Here is an 18088-nt window from a genome sequence, read left to right as displayed (position 1 = left end):
GAAAACTCTTCTCGAGAAAACGAGAATCGAGATCGATTCGAAGTATCTTCGCTTCCACTTCGCTTTTCCTCACGAACTTTGTATTTTCTCCTAACGAAAATTGCTCGCTTTAATCTGTTAAATACGATACGAATAATTTTCCAACTAATAATAAAATTCCAAAGGATCGACAAAGTAACAAGCATTTAATTTCGTGGCGAACGAATAATCGAGAAAACGAGAATCGAGATCGATTCGAAATATCTTCGTTTCCACTTCGTTTTTTCTCACGAATTTTGTATTTCTCCTGGCGGAAATTGCTCGCTTTAATCTGTTAAATACGATACGAATAATTTTCCAACTAATAATAAAATTCCAAAGGATCGACAAAGTAACAAGCATTTAATTTCGTGGCGAACGAATAATCGAGAAAACGAGAATCGAGATCGATTCGAAGTATCTTCGCTTCCACTTCGCTTTTTCTCACGAACTTTGTATTTTCTCCTAACGAAAATTGCTCGCTTTAATCTGTTAAATACGATACGAATAATTTTCCAACTAATAATAAAATTCCAAAGGATCGACAAAGTAACAAACATTTAATTTCGTGGCGAACGAATACTCGAGAAAACGAGAATCGAGATCGATTCGAAGTATCTTCGCTTCCACTTCGCTTTTCCTCACGAACTTTGTATTTCTCCTAACGAAAATTGCTCGCTTTAATCTGTTAAATTTGATACGAATAATTTTCCAACTAATAATAAAATTCCAAAGGATCGACAAAGTAACAAGCATCTAATTTCGTGGCGAACGAATAATTTGATTGGAAATTGTAGTGATACTAATATATATATATATATATATATATATATAAATAATGGAGAGAAGGGAAATATTTCCAATGAGAATTAATCCCCACGTCTATAACCGGTGTTTAATAAAAACGGTGTTGCATGCGCGTGTTTGTCTGTTTGTCAGAACTGTAACTTGCAAGGGACGAGCATGCACCCTGGTCCCCGCCAGATGAACTCGGAAACCCTTGATTTCTCGGACGAGGACGATCTGTCGAACGTCAACGTGAAATCTCTGGTAAGTTTCCTCCCTGGCCGGAAACGAGCCAGATATTTCCTTTGGTTGCTTTCCCCGGAGGGCGGGAAATTTTCGAATTGGCCAGTGATCGCGTAGACTCGCCAGCCCCCCTCCCGTTCACGCTCGACCGATCGAGCAAGCAATTCTACACTCGCGTGCGCAGACGCGATTTCTTTTCATTTTTCTTCTCTTCTCTTTTCTTTTTCTTCTTTTTTTTTTCCTTTTCTTCGTTCCTCGTCTTCGCGGCTAGATCGTCCGAGCGGTAAAGAAAAAGCGGTAAACGCGATACCGTTTCCTATCCTCTCGTATTCTTTCGTATGAGATAGTTAAAGTTTACGTAACTTTAAAATGAATTTTTGTCTATCCGTGATTGGGATAAATATTTAAAAAAAAAAAGAAGAAAAAGAAGAGAGAAAGGTATCGAATTGAGTCACGAGTCGTGAGTAAGAAAATTAGATCGTTAATTGGAAGAATAATTAACAGAAGAGGATAACGAATGTGAATCATTCCATCGCGTTGTACGTATTCTATTAAGAGCGTATATCGATCTTGCGTAAATTTGTCGATAAAGTTTGATTAACTAGCGTTTGAGACACGTAAAAGAAAAAGATTGGTAGTGAAACAGCTAATTAATATCCCTCCCGTTTTATTTAATTTACCACACGTAAAATTACTCGCTCACACTGTGTGTATGCATGCATCGATCGTAATACTCGCTCACGGGAGTAGATCGTGATAGGAGTTTCCATCCAACGATAATAGTAGTAAAATCAGATTGAAATAGCCCGGTAGTAGATTTATGAATCACCGTACGATCCAACGCCGCATGTTGACTTAGCTTTGTATCGTTACCCTGTGCATTGTATTTTGTGCATGCAGACTCAGAATTATGTATCGGAGGCGGCGCGAAACGAGCAAGATCGATGCACGAAGGAAAAGATCGCGACGGGCGTGTCGATCAAACAGTTGGTAAGTAATGATTGATGAGAGTAAAAGAGAAGCTGTAATTAAAAAAAAAAAAAAAAAAAAAGGAAAAATAATTTTTCGTACGTAAATAATTTAATCTTATCTTTTATTTAATTTATTTATTTAATTTTAATACTCGATTTATTCACTCGTTGTTTTCTTTTGTAACGAGAGAGAGAGCGCTTGAGAAGCTCTCTGAGAACCGCTTAAATGGCTGTCCAATTTACACTTTGTCAGTTGTATTTTGTCACTAACAGTGTCGTAGTTTTGGCGACATCTCGAACATGAGCGACGGCGATCAGACGGCATATGGGAAAACGAATCACACGATGGACACCGAGGAGGTATTGTATCATTACATCATCTCACTTCCCTTTTCTCTAAGATTATTTATTATTTTTTCCTTCAATTCTTTTATTTCGAGCGAAATTATTAGTTTCTTTTCTTTTTTTTTAAATTCGAGAAGCAACTCTACGACCCTCGAGTGGATTTTTTAATTATTTAAAGAAAAAAAGAAATTCGTATCGAAAATAATTTGTTGTCACTCATCACTTCCTCCTCTGAACTCTGATGGAACGATTAGGAGGGAAGCTTGAACCAAATAAAATAATTTGAAGACACGATTCATTATACAGAAGATCGATATTTTCGATATTACAGTCGAGGGTTGACGAGTACGATTGAAAAGCGCGATTTTGATAAATTTTATCAAATATATATTTCTTCCAGTCTTCTTTTTTTATTTTTTTTTATCTTTATCGATCGAAAAAGTAGTCGAATCGATCGAATTCGTTCGAATTCGAAGATGAACGACTTCTCGAGTGATCGCGAGCATGTTTGCTCGACGTAGGAACGAGAGCCCTATTAACAGTTATTACTGCATGAGCTACTTCGAACTTCCGTTACTCCGCTTCGCGATGTGTGGCAATAGGATTAACCCACGACGGCAAACGAATAATTTACCCCCCCTCCCCGATTATCGTAACATCAGCATTGAAACTAATCATAGCTCGAGCTTTGCGGAAACTCGTTGGAGCAACCCCTCTCCGCTTTCCTACAAATTTTTCCAGCAAAACTTTGTGGATAAGAGTTGAGGAATAGAATACAGTTGATGAAACATGTACACGAATAGAGATTCGCAGAGACTCGTTCGTTAAAAGTTCGTCGCAAAGCTCGTCCTATTAATCGCGATTGTTTCCGCAATTGTTGCCGCTAATCTGAATTCCCATTGACGCTCCCATTGACGATCGTAGAAAGCAAGGTCGCTGGGTGATCTGAGAGTATGCGAGAAGGGTTACTCCAAGTTCGCCAAAGACGCTCTCGTCTTCACCGGGGTGTCGGTCAAGGCCCTCGTAAGTACCCTGTAACCAGTGAACCTGTTGGACGACATCGAAGACAGTTGGAATACCTTGGTCGATCTCGTTTATCTCGAAAAGAAAAGAAAGAATGATTACGAGATAGATTGGAAAGTGCATTGCATTTTTCCTTCCTTTCGTCGAAAATAATCGAATTAGATTTATCGAATTAGACGTAGCTGTTACATGTAATTATTATTACGAATTAATTTCGTGGTTTAAACGAATAAATATTCCGCGTTGAAAATTACTTGATGAGAGGAAAACGAAGGAAAATATTTTCGTGGAGTTGCAATTGTTGCGCGAAAATGGGAATGATACAAGCGATTCGCACGCGAGCAAAACGTTTCGAGGACGGCGTTGTCGGGCGAGTACGCGTTTTGCCATCGAGTCGGTCGCCGCGAATGCTGTCTCTCCATTTAAGGGAGGGCCGGCTTTGATAATAACCTACTACTACTCATTTGCCCCACTTTGCGCCGCGACGATGGCCGAGAATCGAGGCCTTGCGAGTTTTTCGCCGCGTGTATCCGCCGTTTATCGGTTATCCGGTTACGGATTTCGAGTGACATAATTCCTCGCGCAGTGAAATCGGCCGCAACTTTAAATTCACGCGCCGCCTTATCTCCAAACAACCGATTTTTCCCTCCATTTCTAACTTTTCTTCTCTCTCTCTCTCTCTCTCTCTTCCGTAAGTAATTCGACTCGTGCATAGAGACGCTATTGATCGGTCGGCGAACTTCGAAACTTTTCAATTTGCATAGATCGAGAATGGACTGGTTTGAACGGACTGGTATCGAATAGACGGAGAGAGAGAGAGAGAGAAGAACACCACGCGGGTTCCGTGCCAAAAGGAAAGGCTATTCGAGGCTTGAGAAACAATTCCAGCTGTCTTTGTGGCTCGCCCCCTCTTCTCTCTATCTCTATCTCTCTCTCCCCTTCGTCCTCTTTTCTTCTTTTTTTTTTTTTCTTTCTTTCTTTTTCTCTTCCCCGCCGATGCAGCGGTTGGCAGAAGATTTTTGTATCGATTGGCGACCGACAAACCTTTTACGGTTTGTACCCCTCGCCACGTTCCTCTCTCTCTCTCTGTTTGCTTATCGGTTAACGATTCTGCTGTGGAAATTCAGAGTGGAAGAAGCGAGGAACATCGGTCCGCGATTTGCTCTGTGAACCGGGTCGGTCTAATTCCCTCGGTCAACGCTTTTTCTTCCGAGAAAGAGGGAACGGAGAAAGAATGCGCGCGTTAAAACGCGGATCGATCCTCTTCTTACGCGATTAACTCTACGATAATACTTTGCAAACGTTTTGAAACGTTTGAACTTGTTCTTTCGAAAAAGGAAACGCGAAACTGTAAACTGTTGACGAACACAAGCACGTAATATCGAAATAAATGCTTCACAATTTTAAATTTCGATTTTTACCGAATTGTTTTTTTTTAAAAAAGAATACCGCCAACCGCTGAATCGAAGTGGAAAGTGTGAGAGAATACGAAGGTGTAGTAGCGCTTCGAATATTTACGACACACGACACTAACCCGCAGCCCGTGCTGTTTCTTTCTTTTTTGTTCGATGCCTACCCCGGAATGCATGAAAACCTTAATCGAAAACCTTGCGAAACCACGGCCTCGGGACAGAGGGCTTCCTACTGTAGTTTGGCAAACTTAACGAGCGAGGGTAATAAGGACAGGGATCGACCTAGGCTCGAGGTAAGAACAGAGATAACGAGAAACGATACGTAGTCGGGTTGGCACCGAGCTTTTCTTTTCTTATCTTATACCCGCACTTGGGACACTCTCTCCTACTCGTTATATCGCCTATAGATGCTTCTCCTATCCGATGCTTGTTCCGTCCGATCGCTCGATAAAACAGGATTCGCTTTTTCCTTCCTTCGCCTCTGCTGGATCGATCGCCGCGGAACGGAGATTCCCTTTTCAGATTTGCTCGAAACTTTTTTCTTTCTTTCTTTCTTGTATCTCCTTGCTAGAAATAAGCTTCGAATATATCGCTTGTGATATTAGCACCAACGATGTTTCGCTTTTCGAAAAAGTTGATATTTCAATTTGCATTTTATTCGCTGTTTGCTAAAAGATTTTTTTTTAGAAGAGTGTGCACCGTTGAACGAGTCCTCGTATCGCGAAAAATGTTCAAAATGTGGGTTGTTCAAATTTTTTTTTTCTTTTCTTTTCTTTTTTTTTTACGAAGCAAGAGAGATCGAAATAATGGGAAACGGTACATGGATTTTTCGCGGAGAACACGCTTTCGTTACGCTCACACGCTGAACAAGCTTCAGGCTAGAATGAAACACGTGCCGTAATACACCGTACGTGAGATCGTGCGAGGTTTTTTTCCACCCCAGGACGACAAGAAGAGGAGCGAAGCTTTCGAGCACTTCTCGTTTGACGCGTGCATTGTTTGTGTTTACAGAAGTCGAGCTTCAATAAATTCGACGCCCTCAGCAAGAAGACGGTGCTGCATGTGCGCTCGATCGATGCCGGCAAAGTGCAACAGCAGCTGAACGCCGTAAGCTTTCTCTTTCTCTCTCTCTTTATACATATATATTCCCTCTTTCTCTTCGAGATACTTTAAGATCGACGTAACTTAACCCCTTCAGCCGCGGAGAACGTGTAAATAGCCTTTCTGTTTCGAGTTGTTCGCGCGGAATCGACTCTCATAAACGAGAGAAGGAAACACAAAGGCGTTGCTCGTTCGAGAAGAAAAAACTTCGACCTTTCGAAATTAAAAAAAAAGAATCATCGAGATATCTCTCTCTTCTCTCCCTCCAAAATTCCTCGCTATAAGGAAAATTCAAACACAATTTGAATTTTCCTTAAAAAGAACTATTGTTCAACAATATTCAGATTCGCTCTCGAATGGAGGAATAAAAAAGAGGGGAGGGAAGAAAGGGGGGGAAAGATAAAAAGAGCGCAAATGATCGGTGGAGCAATAATAGGATTTGACGGCAGGTGGGTCAGAACGGCGACACGAACCCGAACTGCCGCAGCTGTGGCAAGGTCGTCTTCCAAATGGAACAGACAAAGGCCGAGGGTCTGGTCTGGCACAAGAATTGCTTCCGGTGCGTCCAGTGTAGCAAGCAGCTTAACGTGGACAATTACGAGAGCCACGAGAGCACGCTTTACTGTAAGCCACACTTCAAGGAACTCTTCCAACCGAAACCGGTTGAGGAGTCGGACCAGCCTGGTAAGTAAGTCGATCACGCCCCACGTATGGTTCACGCGTAACTCTCCTCCGCGATTCTTCGCGACCGTAGGCGGAACTCGCCTCGAAATAGACCTTCTTCGCGTCTAATCTCCGCGAATCTTTCTGAATCGCTTTGATATCACCGCCGCTGCGCTCGTCGCGAGTTTTATCCTCCGCTTTTTCTTTCTCTTCTCCGTTCACGCGCGTGTATATACCCACGTTCTTCATCGATGAAGAGTACGATTTAATTGGACTTTATCCAACTGCAGTAGCACAAATTGCAAAAATATAGTAAGAAGCTAAGAGGAGCTACCGAAGTTGGAATAAAATCCAATTAAATCATACTCTTCTCCGTTCACACGCGTGTATACCCACTTCTTCACCGATGAAGAGTACGATTTAATTGGATTTACTTTTATGCAACTTCAGTAGCACAAATTGCAAAAATATAGTAAGAAGAGGCGTTATTATAAATAAATACGTTTGCGTTGAATTTTCTCCCGCGAGTATCTATTTTTTTTTCTAAATATCAAACTATGACGAAAAGAAGGTTAGAAAGGGGGACGTGGATGGAATAATCCGCGTCGTCTCCCCCTCCTTTTGTTACGCTGAAATTACCGCCCTTCCCCTGCCGTCCATTATTCCATCCTCCTCTCTATATAATTACACGTAAATGCAAAGAGATGGTTAATGCGACAAAGGGATGTCTTGTGAACTTCGTAGTGCGACCTCGAAAGCCGGAGCTGATCATACGGGAGAACGAGCCGAAAGAGTTGCCGCCCGATGTGGTCAGAGGTAATAGTTGTGACGGTGGTAATAGTGTGACCGACATGGCGGCCGAACAAACGACCGAGAACAGTTTTTCTAACAGTTGCCTAACCTAAGTTTGCAGAGTGCACCTTTTCTTTAATACCGCTGATTCTCGTTTTAACAACACGCATCATTATTGTGTTATAGTTTTATATCCTCCGATGCGTTTAATTTTCGTTTCTCCCTCCTTTCCCCTTCTCGTTTCCTTTCCATAGAAGGTTGTTTGCCTGTTTGTTTCTAATTTTAATATCTTTATTATTAAGCAAGACTGCCACTGTAGTGTGAGATCAGAAAATCATCGTTGCATGACGACACACGTGACAATTTCGAGTCCGTCGGTGGCGTAATCATTGTTCAGAGATTATTCCCCGAGAGACCAGTCGGACAAGTGATTTTTCAACCACGGACACGAGATTGTCGAGATTTCGATTCATTATTGTTGTACAGGGTGTTGATCAACGTTCGTGGAACATCGAGAGAGACGCAAAAATTGATTTACAGCGGGGAAGGGAGTAATCGAGACCACGAATTAACGTTAACACCTTAGCCAAAAAACCGACTAACTCGAAGCAGTTAAACCTCTTTAGAGCGATTACTGGAACGATTTTATCACAGCTTGGCTAGACTCCTGACCGCATTCATCGCAACCAGAGATCGGCCCATTAGCCAAATCACACACAATATAAATATATATATATATAAACTAAGCGGTGTGCCATCGAATCTACGATCTAAGCGCGTATATCTACGATCGAGACACCCGTGTTCGACGTGTAAACTTTTGTTTTAATATCCATTCGCAGCCTCAGACAAACCGGACCTGGGCCTCGAGGAGTTGTCGAGCCTGAACGTGAAGTCCCGGTTCCAAGTGTTCGAGAAGGCCGGCGCCGAGACTAACGAGATCGAAAGGTCGCCGTCGCAGATCGCCGTGAAGAGGTCCCCGAGTATCTTGAGCAAACTCGCCAAGTAAGCTCGTCTCCATCGTTTCGATTTACGTATTCCAAACGCTTGGCCGATTCCTTCCCTCCCTCTCTCTCTCTCTTTCTCGTTTCCAACGGCCATATACGAACGTAGGACGTGGGTCGAGGAGAGACGAGGTTCTCAGCCGTGACACAGATTCGTTTCCACCACGATGGACACAACGAGGACTCTGTGGCTACGCCGCGTTTTTCCCCGAACGCTGATTAATCTTACGATCGAGATGAATGCACACTGTTCTCCTCTCGTTGTTATTGTTACTCGACGGGGAGGCAGGCTAATAAAGCCGCTTTATCGAAGTATCGATAATTCTTTATTTCGACAATTTTTCAAACGATACGGATTTCGTATCGATTTACGCGACGAAATAAATTACAAACGAGGTGTATCGTAATTGGAAACGGGAGGAAGGAGTCGTTGAAAAATTTGCAAGCGAGGATTCGAAAAGGCAGGCAGGGGCGTCGACAAGAAATGAATTTGCAAACGTGTCGGCGTCCGTTCCGATCAGCGATTCCTCGCGAGTCGAGAGAGAGAGAGAGGACGAATAATGCGCCGGCGTTGTCCGCGTGCCAAGCAATCAGAAATTCTAGCCAATGTTCGCCGCTACTTTGCACGTCTTTTTGTCCAGATTCCAGGCGAAAGGCATGGATATCGGAGTTGCGGACGAGTCGCTGAATGGGATCCCTTACGAGGAGTCGAGCGAGAGCGAGGAGGAGGAAGAGGCGGAGGAGACGGAGGGTGAGCACAGACATTTAATTCGAATCGAGATTTCCACGTATTTTTGCGTCCGTCTTTTCTCCATAATCCAGGAACCATTCTTTCTCTTTATACTCGTGGATGCAACGTTGGATTTAAAATCATCTTCTGTCTTAAGATCGCATTTAAGGATGCATCTTTGATAGAAATTAAAAAAAAATCTGTCGAATGCAAATATAAAGTCGTGACTCTATCGATTTAATTTAATTTCTCGTTGAAATGAAAATTGTTTCGATTTTAATTAACGAATAAAACTTTGAATTTGGTATTTAAAATTTCCTCCTCCAATTTTCATTATAAAACTATGAGTAACCGTGGTGATCTCTGATTTTCTCATTCGCAAAATATGAAACAGATATCACGATCTATTCCCCGTTTGCAGAGGTGGACAGCGAGATCGTGAAGGCTAAACGCGCGACCCGCGAGCGACCGATCAGCTTCACGAAAATGGACGACATAAAGAATCGTTGGGAGACGACCAGCCAGCAGGGGAGACGGGAGGTTCAACGGGAGGCCAGGAAGGAGGAGATAGCCGGGATTCGTTCGAGATTGTTCATGGTAATATCGCGCTCGTTTTCGAGCTCGTTCGACCGTCTCTCTCTTTCCTTTTCTTTTCTTTTTTTTTTTTCGGAAGGAAGTCGGATCGAAATCGCTTTTTTCGCCAATCCGTTTTCTGAATCGTTGGCCAAGTAGTCCGGGGTAATGGCATCGTGCACGCGTCAGAACACGGGGAAAAAGTTCGAGCGGAAGGAAAATGTAGCGCAACTTCTCTCCTCGCGGAGAGAACGCAGTTTAACGAGGCAGCTGCGCGAAGGATGGATCGCGCATCGATCGATGAACCTTTGTGGATCCGGTATTTTAAGAAGAAAAATGTACGAAGTGTTGGATCGATCCAAAAGAAAAAAGGAAAAAATACTTAATGTGTCTCATAAGTTTGAAAAGTTCATTTTTCTCGAAATGACGTCTTTTTAATCACTTTCTATTATTAAATCGCGAATCTGTGTTTCTAAAGTGTTTCTTCCAAAGAAAAAGTTGTCTAAACGAGGAAAAAAATGAAAAGAGAAATTTCCAGTTTGAAAGATATTGCGAGTTATTCAATATATATATATATATATAAAAAGAAGGGAAAAAATATATTCTTTCGTAACTAGTTAAATAAGAAACTGATCGAAGATATCGCGCATATCATCTTCTTATACCGAACAACAACGTTTAAAAGAGCAACGCATTTTCTTTCTTCTCTTCTCTCCCTTCCACAAAAGATACGTTTCACTCGAGTATCGGGGAAGATAAAACCCTACACCGCTCCGCGTAATAAATGAAATAATAAAAATTGGCGGATAATAAAGCGATCTTTTGTAATCGGCCAGAGAACAGCCAACATTATTATTATTATTATTATTATTATTACGACCCAATACTTTCCTATACTCTACTCTCGGACTTATCTCATCATCCTCTCTTTCTCTCTCTCTCTCTTTCTCGAATCGAAGATCAAAGAAAACGTTTTCGCTTCTATATAACTATATACATAACCGAACGGACCAAGGCTGGAGGAGATCACTGTTTTCCTCTCTGTCTCTCTCTCTCGGTTGCAGGGCAAACAGGGTAAAATGAAGGAGATGTATCAGCAAGCGGTAGCCGGAAGCGAGCGCGTGACGAAGATCAATGCGGCGGAGGAGATCCAACACTCGACCCACGCTCGTTCCATCAAAGAGAGATTCGAACGTGGCGAGCCCATAGCCGCGTCGGACGACGAGACCGACAGCAAACCGAAACCGGAGAAGGCTGACGAGGAAGTGATCGCAGCAGGTGCATTTTACATCCCGGTTACGAGCAACGTATACACGCACACACACATATATATATATATGTATATTTAGAACCCGTTAAATGTAATTAGCCGCGTTGGATCGTTGGTCGAAAACTGGCAGCGGCCGCCGCTCAATTTGCTACCATGTGCGCCAACCAGTGATCGTGGTTACTTAGAGAGTGGCGGCTCTTAAGATAGATGTCGGTTAGCTGTAGGTTATAAGTGGAGTGGAGCCGGCCTTCCCTCCTCGTATTTGCTCGCTCGATACTTTCGAAAGTATAATCGGGGGATAAATGGATCGATCCGATCATTGTCGTGCGCAGGGATCAGCAGGAAGTCTCGGTCGCTTTTCCTCGAACTGGACGCGACCGCCGCCAAAACTGGGAGGCCCGTGACCCCTGTGAACCCGAAGACACCGGCCGAACAATCCCGACGCGCCAGAGACGTAAGTTTTTCCCTTTCTTTTTTTTTTCTCGCCTCAACTTGGATTAAACCTTTCCTTCTCTCTTATATTATTATAATTAATTATAATTATTTTGGTATTTGAAAACAAGGGTTTAATCCTCTCGAGAGGGGACGCTTTGATGAATAGGAGAATAAGATTAATCTTTGCAGGATCGACAGTTGTAATATTATTAGTGTTATAAAAACGTTTCGATTAATCTTTGATGGGGCACGTCGCTGTTAATTCGACGAATTAACCTTGGCAGAAGCGTTTAAAAATTGACAAGAGGCGGCGGCCATCGAGGGTTAATCGAATCGGGAGACGCGCGAATTTTGAAGCTCGGTTGAACCGATTCAATTAATCGTTTGAAATGGTCTGGAACACGAAGGCATTCATGGGACGGCAAGTCTCAGATGACGTGGTGCGAAGCTCGGACACCACCGAGGAGGTCCAGGTCGAGACCTCGGACATTTCGAATAAGTTCAAATTTTTCGAGTCGTACAAGGAGCCGGAGAAACAGCGGAAGCAGTTCCGAATTACCCCTCCGCGCGACGGTCAAGTCAAGGTTCGACGATTTTTCCCGAGTGCGCACCGATTGAAATTCATCCCCCGTGTTAATATTTTCTAACCGAAGCGTGCTGGTGTTTTCTTCTTCCCTTCTTCTTTTATTCGCAGACTAATCTCAGACGTAACATTTCTTTGCTCGAAGCTTCGTCGCATGGAATTCCTTTCAAAATCCCTCTTGCATGATTTATCCAATTTATCGAACGATTTAATCAACATTTCCCCCTTCGATCGAGTTGGAATTCCGTACGAATCATTTAAAAAAAAGGAAAGGAGGAAAGATAAGAATTATCCCGAAAGAAATATTCCACTTTCCCCGCGTTCGTGGATAGTTATCGATCGAGAGGATTAACGATCGGTTGCCGGATAAAAGGGGCGAAGGAAGGAAGAAGGCCCGTGAAAGCGGTGGCCGATCGTAGGCCGCGAACAGGCGTGCGGCGCTCGATTCAACCGCTGTCCTTGAACCCCCTCGAGTGGTCAGCAGCCATACTTTTACCGTTAGTATTCCTACATCCTTCCATTCGTGAAGAAGAGAGGAGAAGAGAGGAGCACGGTGCAGAGGCGAGCCACACACCACCGTGTGGCCCTCCCAGTAACTCACGAAGGGGGAACACAGTAAGAGCCGTGCGTCCTCCTCGTGTGAACGGCATAGCAACCGCCGCCGACACGCCGCTGCCAGTTCGGTGTTTGCCGGGGCCAACGAAACAAAAGGCTCCCTCGTGCGCGTCTCTCTCTCTCTTCTCTCTTCTCTCTTCTCTCTTTCTCTCTCTCTCTTTCCTCGCCTCATTTTTTTCTTTTTCTTCTTCTACTTTTTCCACTTCCTCTTCTTTCTCCTTCTCTTTCTCTCTTCTCCTCAAGTTCGCGTTAACGCCTCCTCTCGTACGTTTTTCCAAGCATCGATCCAAGGCCAGCGAAGATCGAAAAAGTGAGTAGGATAATCGCGTTATGTACGACGGACCGTTGAAATTATTCTCGTCCGGATCGCGGTGGGTCGAGCAACGCTCGTGATCCGCCTCCGTTAAACTCGCTTTTTGCACGGTTCATTTTTTCGCAACGCATCCAGCGTCGTCGGGGTCCCAAGGCCACCGTCCGACAAACCGAGGAACAGGAAGATCCGTGTACGTGCGATTCGAGCAACGTCGTCGCGAGCAGATAGATTTCGAGGAGATCTTCTTAACGAAATTATTTCGATCGACGAAATTTAAAAGGGAGAAGTGAGACTCAAGTTTGTGAAAAAAGAAATCTCGAAACGCTTGGAAATAAAAAATCGAGTCGAGGTAAGGTAAGTCGTCCGAATTGCCAGTGTTGTGCGACCGAATATCGAAAAGAAAGAAAAAGAAGAAGAATCGGTAGCAATCGGTGTAGAAAATTGGCCGCTTTCTCGTAACCGCTTCTTCAAAAGTAACGGTACAAGGATGTCGATACACTTGGACGGTACGTGCAAACGCATATGTATAACGCTTTCTTTTCGACGAGAACCGATCGATCGGATTCCGAAAGAAGAACTTTCTTTCTTTCCTTCGTTCCTCGACGAGCGAATCGCTTCCGTCTTAAAAATAGACCATTTAAAAAAAAAGGTACGCCTTTTTTAATCGAATTCTTCCTCCGATAAAAATATCGTAATAATTGTCTCGTTTCGTTATCTCTCGCGTGCCGCGATAATAAACGAAAGGTGAGGAGATAAATCGTCTCAACTCTTAGTCTACTTTTTTCGAAATAAAAGCAGCGAGGGAAACGCGATTAATAAAAATGGTCGCAACTAATTAGCTTTCTCTCCGACTTATAAATCTCTCTTTCCAAAGCGAAGTTCCAACCGCGTTTGTTTTCGAGCGGAGTGTTGGTAGCCCCTCTCTTTTCGTCTCTCCTCCTCCGCGTCCTCGTCCGGTGGGACGCGGCTCGCTAATATCTTCTCGCTGAGAGACGCGTATGAGAGAAACGGGCGATTCTGCATTGTCATCGCGTGTTGGCCGCTTGCGAAACCGCGTTCGAGCTGACTCACAACAACTCGATTCGCGGAAAACAACGTCCCCCTTTTTTATCCAATCCCCCTGCATTTCCTGTCCAGAGTCCAAGCGTGTTTTAACGATCGTTAATACATAGATAACGAAGCTTTCTTTTTTTTTTTCTTCGATTTTAAAAGCTTGAAGAATTAGAACGACGACGTTCTAAGAAAAATAATAATAAGAAAAAGATTATTTCATCGAGGATCGTTTCTCGACAGATGGACTCCCCCGAACGCGAGATATACCGCGACCCGGACGTGGTGAGAGCCGACGACAGGGTGAACGAGGTGGTGCACACGGACACAGCGAGAAAGATGCTGTCCATCTTCCGGCAGATGGAGGAGAACGCGTGCAAGAAGGAATTGCCGAACGGGCCGAAACCTTTGAAGTGCTTCACGCCGCCCCCGGAGGACAAGTACGCGAAGGCGACCGCGTCGGACTCCGAGCAGGACGAGGACGAGGATGGCGAGGAGACGGAGGGTGAGGACAGCGGCGAGGAAAGGGATCCTAACTACGTGCGAGCTTCCGATAAGGTGAGTGCGCGCATACTCGCCACGCGTTTCTCTCATTGTTCTCGAACCGCAATAAATGGTGGCCGTTTATTAACACGGGGCCAAGGCATCCTCGAGATTCCTCCTATCGCCGTTATGAATATGCACAATGCAAAATTGCTCAAGTGAGCCGTGAGGCGACACGGATATGCAGATGATACGACACCTGTCGCTGCGCAAGATGCCTGGGACAATGTGAAATTACAATGGAAATATCCATAAAATCCATCCATATATTATTATCTTAAACATCTTTCTCTCTTGCACGTTTCTCTTCTTTTTTCGTCGCCTGTACATTTTTTCTTTCCTTCTTCTTTTTTTTCTCGAAATCATATAGGTTTAGGAATAATTTAACCGGTTCGCTAATGAAATCTCTTTAGAAATTCCGCTTTTATCCCCGAAATGATTCTGGTTCGGCCCCACATTCCTCTCGGATATTGCAAAATTGTTGATTTAACTCGTTTCGAACGAACGAAACGCAAGAAACGGGAACTACTCCGTGGAAATTAACGAAACGTGTATTTCAGGTTGAGGACGAGTTTTTGAAGCAAGCGCAGAACGCGGCCCGCGCAAAAACCTTGTGCGCGAAATTCGAGCACTGGGAGGAGACGGATGGGAAGACGACGACGAGCAACCAGCACATCGCCGAGATGGAAATCGCTCAAAATTCGTCCGGGGAACAGCTGAGCATAGAGTCTGCGAGCAGTCTGAGGGCCCGTTTCGAGTCCCTCGGCTCGCAAACCAACGAATCGCCGCGCACACCTAAGGTCAAAGTCAATCGATTCGTGGTGAGTACTCTTCCGTAGGGAATTCACTTCGTTCACCTCCTCCTCCATTCATTCCTTCCAGCCACCACCGGCTCATTGATATTCTGAGAGCTCTGCAATAATTTTTTTTTTCCCTCCCTTTCTCGCAATTCACTCTTCTGGGTGTGTCGATTATATATAAATACATAACCGTTTCATTGACCGATCGCACTGCATATGACTTTTTTTTATTTATTCATCTCTTCTCTGCGTAATCTTGTTGTGATTTATTTATATACATTTATTTATCTTTTTTTTTTTTTTTTTGGTGTGAAGCATGGTGTGTCTTGATAATCGTTGTTTAACCTTGCTGCCCAATTTTGTATAGATAATATTTTTCTTTTTTTTTTTTCCCCTTACAAATGTATGCGTTTACAAGTGTGTGCGTTCCCCCTTTTGATCAAAGCACGATTTACCTGTTCTGCGATTATTCTTTTTCTTTTTTTTTTTTCTCTCTTATTTTAGTTTAGTTGCGACATTTTAATTTTGTTCTTGTCTCTACGACGAATACTTTTGTATCGAATTATACGTTGTAATGTGTAACAAACACGTGCGTTCAACGAATCTTTTCTATTTTATTATCGTAACGAGAAAATACAAAGATTGCTTTTCTCTGTATACTCTTCCAAGATTCTCGACTCGATTCTTTGAACGTACGATAAAAGCCACTGAAAAATTTTAGCTACTACTAACGCGAAACCAAAACTCTTCCATCTTAAAAGAGGAAACAAAGAAACGATTGGACCTCGACACGTCGAAAAAAAAAGATACACAATCGGATAACCAACCAGTAATTTCTTTCAAAGTATGATAGATATGGTAACCACACTAAACAAACTCCAACACAGCATGACTAGTTAGCGATTGATGACATGTGAACACGTGTGTGCCGTGTACGTTTTCTTTTTTTTTTTCTCTCTCCTTGATCTTGAGATTGCCGCCTGCAAAAAAAAAATCTCTGTTGGCCCTGAGCTTTTCCTCCACAGCCCTTAGTGATCTAGCGATTGAACTATTCTCTGTTGAACGCGAGCAGTAAGGGGGCACCGGAAGTGGAGGATCGACGAGAAGGCCCGGGAAGATGGACCTGAGGAGGAGGAGGAGGGCCTCACGAAGCGGAGCGAATAGAACGTTATAGAGGATACGAACAAATGCGCACACGTACACACATATACATACATACACAAACACAAACCCAAATACACGCAACGAGGAGTACACGAATATATACAATTATATTCGTTGGAGACTTGGAGAGGAATCATTGTGCGATTTTTCTTTTTAGAAGCCTTTTTCCAACGAAAGCGTTTCTTTTTAATGGAACTAGCGTAGATTATCATATTGTACATCGAGGGTCAACGAACGAGAGACGACGAGATACGTCGAGCGTGCTATGCGCGTCCGAAAACCACCGAGCGAATTAAGCGGATCAATCGATGGAATTGAAACTCGTTGCAATACTTTAAGCATACGTCGCCTGTCCTCTCTCTCTCTGCATCCTCGCAATTTAATCGAGCGCTCGACGTATCGACGACGAATCAATCACGATCGTTTTCATCGGCTCTCGCTGTAATCGATGAATCATCGTATCTTCCCCCGCTTCGTGTCGTTGGCCGCCGAATTTTCTCGAGTCGAAAAATTTATTTGTACGCGTTTCAATGCGAGAATATTTTACGAGGATTTTGGAAACAGCGAGATGGAACACCGAGAGCCTCTCAGAGGCAAGTAGATATTTGGGGGTTGTTTATATTTTGCCGCGCGCCAAATGGAGATACGTCACATTTGTTACGCGCGTCGATACACACGTAAACACACATACACGTACACATACACATACGAAATAATTTGTACCATGAAATTACTTAGCAGGCGATAGGGTGCCAAATTGAGTTGAGTAACTATCGATCGAATCTACTATCGTTGAGATGGGTTCGTCTCTTCAATCAGTCAAATCACTCGATTCTCTTTTTTTTCTTTTTTCCCCCCGAGTGCCAAGATCGAAGACGAAAAGCTAAGAGAAGAGAATTGTACTGTAAGTAGTAGTAGTGCGAGGCGTGTTTAATGAATTTTCGACGCGAATTTTCAGAGATGAAAAATTCGAGATTAAAGATCGCGTCACAGTTTTTGCGATGATCAAAGGTCCAACCTTTATGGAGTATAGACGTACTTAGGATCTTTTACGAGCTTTTTCGAACGCTTTTACACGATTTCGAGTCTTTTTTACAGCATCACATCGGACGATAGATCTAGATTGTTTAGAGGCGATTTTTAGAGAAGGGGAAGGCGAGCAAAAAAACAATCGATTATCCGGAACGAATCTCGAACGAATCTTCTCGCCGACACGTCCGAAAAAAAGAGAGAGAAAAAGAAGAAAAAAAAAAAGAAATCGCAATATCATTTTTTACAAAGAGATAGATCTACATATTATATATACATTTATACAAGTTTATACGATAAAACGCAACGATGTTTAGTACAATCAATCGTTTGATAATCGAACGCGGTACGCACACTAATACTTAGAAAGTTCCAAGAAAGTTGGCGAAGAAGATTCAAAGAAACGAGAGATATAAGGGAATCGAAGGGGTTCTCATTTACCGATGTCTCCTCCTTGTCGTGTATAATCGAATGAATCGGTGAATTGTACGCACGAAAAAGAAATAACCATCGTTCCTTAACTAGGGGAATAAATATCGAGCGTCGAACGAACGTTATCGATTTATTTTATATTAATTTTTCTATAATGTTCGACGAGTGGATGATCGAACACGAGGGAATCGTT

The 18088-nt window shown here is 43.2% G+C and overlaps 1 protein-coding gene across 30 annotated transcripts in view; it reads left to right on the top strand.

Moving 5' to 3' along the window:
* LOC409665 (LIM domain and actin-binding protein 1) overlaps positions 1 to 18088 on the top strand; it is a 65816-nt gene that overhangs the window by 45305 nt on the left and 2423 nt on the right. For 12 of the 30 annotated variants that reach the window (XM_026445617.1, XM_026445598.1, XM_026445597.1 and 9 more), the window contains 16 exons: positions 958 to 1068; positions 1948 to 2037; positions 2292 to 2378; positions 3288 to 3386; positions 5020 to 5091; positions 5810 to 5905; positions 6349 to 6583; positions 7307 to 7378; positions 8197 to 8359; positions 9000 to 9109; positions 9510 to 9685; positions 10726 to 10939; positions 11264 to 11385; positions 11774 to 11950; positions 14171 to 14485; positions 15031 to 15291. In XM_026445617.1, the coding sequence (XP_026301402.1) occupies positions 958 to 1068; positions 1948 to 2037; positions 2292 to 2378; positions 3288 to 3386; positions 5020 to 5091; positions 5810 to 5905; positions 6349 to 6583; positions 7307 to 7378; positions 8197 to 8359; positions 9000 to 9109; positions 9510 to 9685; positions 10726 to 10939; positions 11264 to 11385; positions 11774 to 11950; positions 14171 to 14485; positions 15031 to 15291 (2400 nt within the window). Of the gene's footprint in view, positions 1 to 957; positions 1069 to 1947; positions 2038 to 2291; positions 2379 to 3287; positions 3387 to 5019; positions 5092 to 5809; positions 5906 to 6348; positions 6584 to 7306; positions 7379 to 8196; positions 8360 to 8999; positions 9110 to 9509; positions 9686 to 10725; positions 10940 to 11263; positions 11386 to 11773; positions 11951 to 14170; positions 14486 to 15030; positions 15292 to 16342; positions 17740 to 18088 lie in introns of those variants that run through there. The other 18 variants (XM_026445607.1, XM_026445596.1, XM_026445592.1 and 15 more) reach the window with 18 other exon arrangements.

This window comes from Apis mellifera, linkage group LG15, assembly GCF_003254395.2.
Source record: "Apis mellifera strain DH4 linkage group LG15, Amel_HAv3.1, whole genome shotgun sequence".
NCBI classification, from domain to species: domain Eukaryota; kingdom Metazoa; phylum Arthropoda; class Insecta; order Hymenoptera; family Apidae; genus Apis; species Apis mellifera.
The sequence above is the reverse complement of the archived record's forward strand: the minus strand, read 5'-3'. Positions and strand labels throughout refer to the sequence as shown.